At 42.2% G+C, this 7,865-nt stretch overlaps 1 protein-coding gene across 1 annotated transcript; it reads right to left on the bottom strand.

The window, feature by feature from the left end:
- Positions 1-5,460: 5,460 nt before the first annotated feature.
- Positions 5,461-7,323, bottom strand: LOC143019367 (uncharacterized). Its single transcript, XM_076175005.1, has one exon. The coding sequence runs from the start codon at positions 7,321-7,323 to the stop codon at positions 5,461-5,463; it is 1,863 nt and encodes a 620-aa protein (XP_076031120.1).
- Positions 7,324-7,865: the final 542 nt, after the last annotated feature.

Raw genomic sequence — 7,865 nt, 5'->3', positions numbered from 1 at the left:
TCGGGTCTACGACAGAACGTCGAAAGACAGAATGTCGAATGGTCAAAATGTCGACACGACAGATGGTCGAATGCGACATAATGTCGGAATATGCATTTCACTGATTATTCAGTCATGTGTGCCTTTTATATTAGTGGCACTTGACCAATCATGACTAAAAGAGGTTGTTTGAAGATGGATATTGTTTTAAAGAAAATCTAACTCGGCAATAAAGATCGATATTTCTCAAATCACTCGATCCATTATGGCCGCCAGGCATGATTTTCTTCTTTAATTAACATAACAATGAAGATAAAACAACTTAAACAACAGTCACTTATGCCAGTTTTCTTTGTATTGTATTCGAATAAATGTAGTTCAAGAATTGATTTTGAAATTAGAATATATACTTAATGTACAGTCAAACTTTTTTCCTCCTTTTTGAGCAACGAAGACTCTGCCATGTTTTCTTTGTATTCTATTCGAATGAATGTAGTTCAAGAATTGATTTTGAAATTGAAATATTCACTTTATGTATAGTCAAGAAAGTTGATTAGGATTTCAGTATAGTTGTTGAGCGTGAACACAGGTTTGCTTTTTCGGTCATTTTATGTACATAATCACATCGATATCTGAATTTTCGACATTTTGTCGCAGTCGACATTCTGTCGTTTCGACATTCTGTCGTTTCGACGTTCTGTCTTTCGACACCGTAGCTAATCATGCCCAAAGAAGAGGGATAACCTTTACTAGAAATATTGTTTATAGAGATGTGTTGTAAATTTATACCAGTCTAATCATGGCCAAAGCAAAGGAATATTGCTTATAGAGAAGTGTTGTAAATTTATAATATATCTATTTCACTTTATTATTTTTTCACTGAATTAAATAAATGTAAATATTGTATATATATTTTTCTTGTTTTCCTTGTCAGAATTTTAGAACTGTGTTTTTCCTTTCACAGTGATGGTAAGGTTTTACAGAAATCATCCCTTGAGTTCAACATAACTTCACTCCAAAAAATATAATGTTAAGTCGAAGCAAAGCTAGAATAAGAAATAAAGTTGGAGTAGAGGTCGGATATAATACTATAATTGTACAAAAATAAGAAAATAGACATGGTTTTAGAATGCAAAAGTAGATTTAGCTTCAAGGAGCAGTAAAAGCGTCAAAGTGAGAATCAAATTATAGCATAAGCTTATAATCATGTTATATAATCACAAGACCCGTGAAATTTTTCACGGATTCTGCCAGTGTCTATGAATTCGTCGGTGTTATTATTTTTGGGCCTAGTTAAGTTGTTTATTACTTCCCATGTCTTTTTTATATCACCTTTATAATTTTCAAGCAGTGTGTCATAGTATTTTTTTTTCGCAGTTGCGTAAAATTGTTGTAAGTTTGTTTTTGTACGCTTTGTATTTGTTTTCGTCTGCCAAGGACTTGCTTTTAATAGATTTCTTGTAAAGTTAGTTTTTCTTTCGACACGCGTTCTTAAGATCGTTTGTAAACCATGGTTTTGAGTTAACGTTATATGGTTTTATGTCTACTTCTCTCTCTGGGCAGCATTTGTTTACATTACTCATGATAATGCTTACAAATTCGTTATATGATAGATTGGCATTTGCTGACTCGTAAACCTGATCCCCAATTTTCTTCTTTTAAGCATTGATTTAATTTTGCAATACCTTTTTCGTCTATTTTACGTTTTAGTGTAGTTCTGGGTTTTGTTATGCAGTGCACTTCTTTCGGATTGATAGTGAATACGGGTAGATGGTCACTTATGTCACTTAAGATACCACTATGAATCTCAGAGTTTACAATATTGGTGAAAATGTTATCTATCATTGTTTCACTTGTATTTGTTATTCAGGTTGGTTTATTTATCAAAGGATATATACCTAAAGAGAAAATCATATCTGGAAAGTGTCTTGTTTGTTCGTGAATCTTATACTTAAGTAAATCCTTGTTGAAGTCACCACAGAGATATAGGTTTTTATTTCTAAATAGTTATGATTTCTTCAAGCATATTTGTGAACTCATTGATGTTTGTGCCTGGCTTTCTGTAGATACTTGTTATGACGGTATTTTTTTTTTTACTGAAAATCTCAACGGCTACGCAATCAAATAGGTTTTCATGCGAATTAGTATTTTGATTTATTAGTTTGCATGAAATTTCTTTTTATGAAGATAGAGACTCCGCTGCCTTTTTGGATCTGTCTATTAACACTGTAGGGAGTATAGTCTTGTACGAAGTTTACTAGACATCCTGGGTCAATCCATGTTTCGCTTATCACTATAACGTCAAAGCTTTTATTGAGTAACTTGAGATAACAGTCAATTTTCTGATAATTAGCGTTTAGGCTCTTTGCATTAAACAATTATTTTAGCTCGGTATTCGTAAATGAAACACCTCAAAGTGAACTCCAAACTGAAACTTGTGAAAAGTCTAGGGTAAACTTACTCACCACGGTAAATATAACAAAAGATAACATTAAAAGGTGTATAGATAAACTCAAAGTTAATAAAACACCAGGGCCTGACGGTTGGCATCCAAGAATCTTACAGGAAATGAAAAATGAGATTGTTGTTCCATTAGAAATTATTTTCAAGAAATCCATCATATCCGGAGATGTCCCAAGGGAATGGAAGCTAGCTAACGTTACTCCCATATTCAAAAAAGGTGACAAAAAGAAGCCAAATAACTATAGGCCTATAAGTCTGACTTCAATCGTAGGAAAAATAATGGAAACTATCATCAGAGATGCTAACGAACATCATTTAGAAAGTAACCGTTTGATAAATGATAGCCAGCATGGTTTCAGACGGAAACGTTCTTGCGTGACTAACTTACTCGAATTCTACAACACAGTTATCTCGAATTATGACAAAAGAAACAATATAGATTTAATATATCTAGACTTTGCAAAAGCTTTTGATACCGTCCCACACGAAAGACTACTTACTAAATTAGCTTCACACGGAATAAATGGTAGCATATTAGGTTGGACTAGTAATTGGTTGAATGGTCGAAAACAGAGAGTTGTTTTAAATGGACAAACTTCTAGATGGAAAAATGTTACAAGTGGAGTTCCTCAGGGTTCCGTTCTTGGGCCACTTCTATTCATAGTATATATAAATGATATAGACAATGGACTAAAATCTACTGTTTCCAAATTTGCTGATGATACAAAACTGTGCAGAATGGCAAATGATCACTTAAACCAATTAGATATTCAAGAAGATTTAGATAAATTACAGCAATGGTCTGAAAAGTGGCTAATGAAATTTAACACAAGTAAATGCAAGGTAATGCACATAGGTAAAAATAACAATAAGTACGATTACAAGTTATTTGGAAATTCGTTAACAAAAGTGGATAGTGAAAAAGATCTCGGCGTAATTATCAGTAACGACCTCAAATCATCCAAGCAGTGTATTTCAGCCTCTGAGAAAGCAAATAAGATTCTAGGACTGATTGCGCGATCTTTTGATTTCAAAAGTCCATCACTCATTAACAAGCTATATAAATCGTTAGTTCGTCCACATTTGGAATATGCTGTTTCCGTATGGTCACCGAATCTCATTAAAGACATTGACAGACTGGAAAAAGTACAACGGCGAGCCACAAAACTGATTCCAAATATCAAAAATAAATCATACAAAAATCGACTAAAACACATGAATCTGTTTTCCCTAAAAAAGCGTAGACTCAGAGGTGACTTGATACAGGTCTTTAAAATTCTAAAGGGAATTGACAACATCAAAAGTGACCAAATTTTCACATTGAATGAGAATCAGACAAGAAACAATGGTCTCAAACTATCCGGAAATAGATTCAATTTGGAAGTGGGTAGAAACAACTTTGCCAACCGTGTGGTTAATGAATGGAATAAACTTCCTGCACAGGTAGTGCAATGAAGTTCAGTTCGAAGCTTTAAGAATCATTTAGATAAACACCTAAGCAAACGGTGGTGGTGTGTGGACGTCTGAAGAAGTAGCTCCGAGTGTATTTCAAGGTTTTACAGTTACATTTACAGATGTTACTTTTGCACCGTATTTTATAATATAAGAAGAGTTATTGATCATCTTGAATATAAACGTTGTGGTAGATTGATCGACATAATTACACAAATAGACGATTGATGGTAGTCCGTCGATTACGACGATGACAGCTTCTTCTCAGGTTTTCTGGCGGGGAGGTTCGTCAACGCCTGTTATGGGTTCGGAGGTGGCTTATGAGGCCAATTCTCGAACGGCAGACGCGGGGGCAGTGGGGGCAGGGGAAATGTTCATTGCTTGGAGGCTGTGATGACGTGGCCTTGCGCCTCGCTCTTGCCTTCCTGGCGTTTTCCCTGCGTTGGTCCTCAAAAACGGTCTGGGCCTGCAGGGTGATGGAACGCCACTGAGGTCTGTCCAAAGCTTCAGTTTCAAGCTTTTTTGGTGGAATGTTAGTATGGGTGAGGTGTGTCTTCACGCAGTCTTTAAAGCGCTTGCGTGGTCTACCTGTGTTTCTTTTGCCTGAGCTAAGTTCTCCATACCAGAGTTGTTTGGGGAGGCGGTGGTCATCCATTCGAATGACATGTCCCACCCATCGGAGCTGACTTTTGAGGATCATGGCCTCGATGCTGGTCATCTCTGCACGGTCGAGCACCTCCAGGTTTGTGACTCGGTTTTGCCATTTGATATTTAGAATTGATCTTAAGCTGCGCATGTGAAAGCGCTCTAGCTGCTTCAGGTGTCGTCTGTACAGGGTCCATGACTCACAGCCATAAAGAAGGCTGGTAAGGACCACAGCCCTGTAAACTTTCAGTTTGGTAGAAAGTCTGACGTTTCGCTGGTTCAGGACTCGTGTTCTGAGCCGGCCAAGTGCTTGACTGGCTTTGCAGATTCTGGCACTGATTTCTTTGTCCAGGCTACCGTCGTTGCTAATAGTGCTGCCGAGATATTTGAACTCCTTCGCATTTTTCAGTTGAGTTCCCTCGATGGAAATGGAGGGAGGCTGGGAGGTAGAGGTGGGTGCTGGTTGGAAAAGCACCTCTGTCTTTCCAAGGCTGATGGTAAGGCCAAAGAGGCGGGCACCCTCAGCAAACTTATCGACGATTAGCTGTAGGTCAGATTCCTTGTGGGCCATAAGGGCACAGTCATCAGCAAAAAGTGCCTCAAGAATGAGTTTCTCCGTGGTCTTAGTCTTTGCGTTCAGTCGACGAAGATCGAACACAGAACCTTCAGATCTGAATCGCAGATATACCCCAAGGTCCAGGTCCCTGAAAGCATGGTTGAGCACACAGGTGAAGAACAGATTAAAGAGGATCGGGGCCAGGACGCATCCCTGTTTGACGCCATTGCTGATGTTGAAGGGCTCCGACACCTCTCCGCCTGACAGCACCTGCCCGGTCATGTCGTCATGGAATTGTCTAATAAGATTGACGAATTTTTCTGGGCATCCGAGCTTGGACAGAATGACCCAGAGGGCCTCCCTGTTCACTGTGTCGAATGCCTTGGTGAGGTCAAGTCCATGTTTTGTTCGATGCATTTCTCTTGCACTTGGCGCATGACAAAGATCATGTCAGCCGTACTGCGGTTTGGTCGAAATCCGCATTGTGCTTCTGGCAGGTTGTCTTCAGAGACATGGATAACGAGACGGTTGACCATGACTCTTGCCAGAATTTTCCCCGCAATGGGGAGAAGAGAGATACCTCTATAATTTCCACAGTCTGTCTTACTGCCCTTGTTCTTGAAGAGAGAGATGACGGTGGCATTTCTGAGTTCTTTGGGTATCTCTTCATCTTCCCAGATGTTGGTAAGGAGGGAGAAGAAGGATTTCAGGGCAACGGGTCCAACTGACTTAAAGATTTCAGCTGGGATCCCATCCATGCCAGGGGCCTTGCCTGAATTGGTCTGGCTAATGGCCTTCATAACTTCTTCCATCGTTGGTGGAAGGTCGAGGCAGTGGACTGTGGATTTCTGGGTAATAAGGTCGAGGGCATGAGATTCTACTGTTGATGGCCGGTTAAGAAGAGCGCAGAAATGCTCCCTCCATCGCGCGTTGATGCTTCTCTTCTCTTTCAGTAGGGTGGAGCCGTCTGCTGTCAAGAGAGGAGCGGTACACGGCTTCATGGGTCCATAGACCTCCTTTATGGCACTGTAGAACATTTTGGAGTTCTGGGTGTCAGCGTATCCTTGGACCTCCTCTGCCTTGTCCTCCCACCACTTGTCCTGCATCTTTCGGAGCGTTGTCTGGGCCTGTCTCTGGAGATGCTTAAAGCGATCACGCTTGGAGGTGGAGGAAGGGTCGTTTTGCCATTCAATAAAGGCCTTCTGTTTGTTGTCGAGGAGTGACTTTATGGTCTCATCATTCTCATCAAACCAGTCTTGATGGATTCTCTTCCTGGGACCAATGGTGGCCCTGGCTGACTCCGTCACCAGAGACTTGAACTGCTCCCATTGTTGTGTAGGGCAGCCAGTCAAGTGTCCGTGAGCAATTAATCGGTCGTCCAGGTCATCCGCAAATTCATTACGTTGCTGGGGGTTCTTAAGTCGAGCGACGTCGTATGCTGGCTTGATGGTTTTCGGCATTTTACGGTGTGGTGGGATGATGTGCAGTGATAGGATGCATCTGACTAGACGATGGTCTGTCCAGCATTCTGCACCGCGCATTGCTCTCGTGATCTTCACATCGCGGATGTCTCTCTGGCGGCAGATGACGAAGTCAATCAAATGCCACTGCCTAGATCTGGGATGTAACCAGGTCGTCTTATACTTGTCTGCCTGTCTAAACATGGTGTTCGTAATAGCGAGTTGGTTTTCAGCGCACATGCTCAGGAGCATTAGGCCGTTGGAGTTTAACCTTCCTATGCCATGTAGTCCCAGCACACCATTCCAGTTGTTGTAATTCGCTCCAACTCTGGCGTTGAAGTCGCCCAGCAGAAAGAGTTTGTCGCTGGGGGGGACGTCTTTCACTAAGGTGTTGAGCTCTTCATAGAAGGCTTCTTTCGCTTCGTCGCTACTTGTAAGGGTGGGGGCGTAAGCGCTGATAATCGTGGCATATCGGGAACGGTCAAGAGGGAAGCGAATCTTCATCAGCCGTTCGTTAATAGATGTTGGAAGGTCGGGTAACTGTTTGAGGAGTGAGGATTTGATGGCAAGTCCTACTCCATGTATTCTGTCTTCGTCTTTGCTCTTGCCTTTCCAAAAGAAAGTGTAACCACCTTTCCGTTCTGCAACTGATCCCTCCTCAGGAAGTCTGGTTTCACTGAGGGCCGCCATATCGATGCGGTAGCGGGCCAGTTCTCTTGCAACGAGGGCTGTTCTCCTCTCAGGCCTTGAGGAGTTTTCTCTATCCATGAGGGTGCGCACGTTCCATGTGCCAAGTATTAGGTTCTTTCTTCTTTGTTTTCGACCGCTTAAAGGGCAAACTGCCAGTCGCGGTATACTGGCCAGTTTATAAGGACAAGTTTTGGTTGGGACACCTTTTCTAGTCCCTTCCCTCGTATGAGGGTGAGCAGTACTACCCTAAAAAGGCTGCTCAGTCGCCTGGGGGAACACCGAACTCCACTGTTGTCCCGGGGTCAGAAGAAGAGCGACTATTGCCGCCAGGCCGCCTACGTGCAGGGTTCTGACTACAACTTCCAGTGGTCGCCTCCACCTGTTGCTTCGCCCGTTCCCCATCGCCGCAGGGCTTTTGATGAAAGGATTGAGGGGGGGAGGGGGAGGAGAGGGTGCCACCTGAGAGGAAACACCTGTGCGGGAATGGTTTTAAGTGGGAATGTCGTTGCACGGGGGCAGTCCAACTCTCTCGGCCTCGGGAACCAGGGTCCGGTGGTACGGAGGCCGTCACAACCAGGGGCTCCTTTAGCTGCAGTGGATGACCACGACGCCTTCTGTGC

This window comes from Oratosquilla oratoria, chromosome 37, assembly GCF_046742065.1.
Source record: "Oratosquilla oratoria isolate Oo_2021 chromosome 37, ASM4674206v1, whole genome shotgun sequence".
In the NCBI taxonomy this organism is placed as follows: Eukaryota; Metazoa; Arthropoda; class Malacostraca; order Stomatopoda; family Squillidae; genus Oratosquilla; species Oratosquilla oratoria.
Note: the sequence above shows the minus strand (reverse complement) of the source record. Positions and strands in the feature narration are given on the sequence as shown.

Excerpts from the sequence above, each read along its gene's own strand:
- LOC143019367 (XM_076175005.1), bottom strand. The coding sequence starts at position 7,323 with ATGGATAGAGAAAACTCCTCAAGGCCTGAGAGGAGAACAGCCCTCGTT.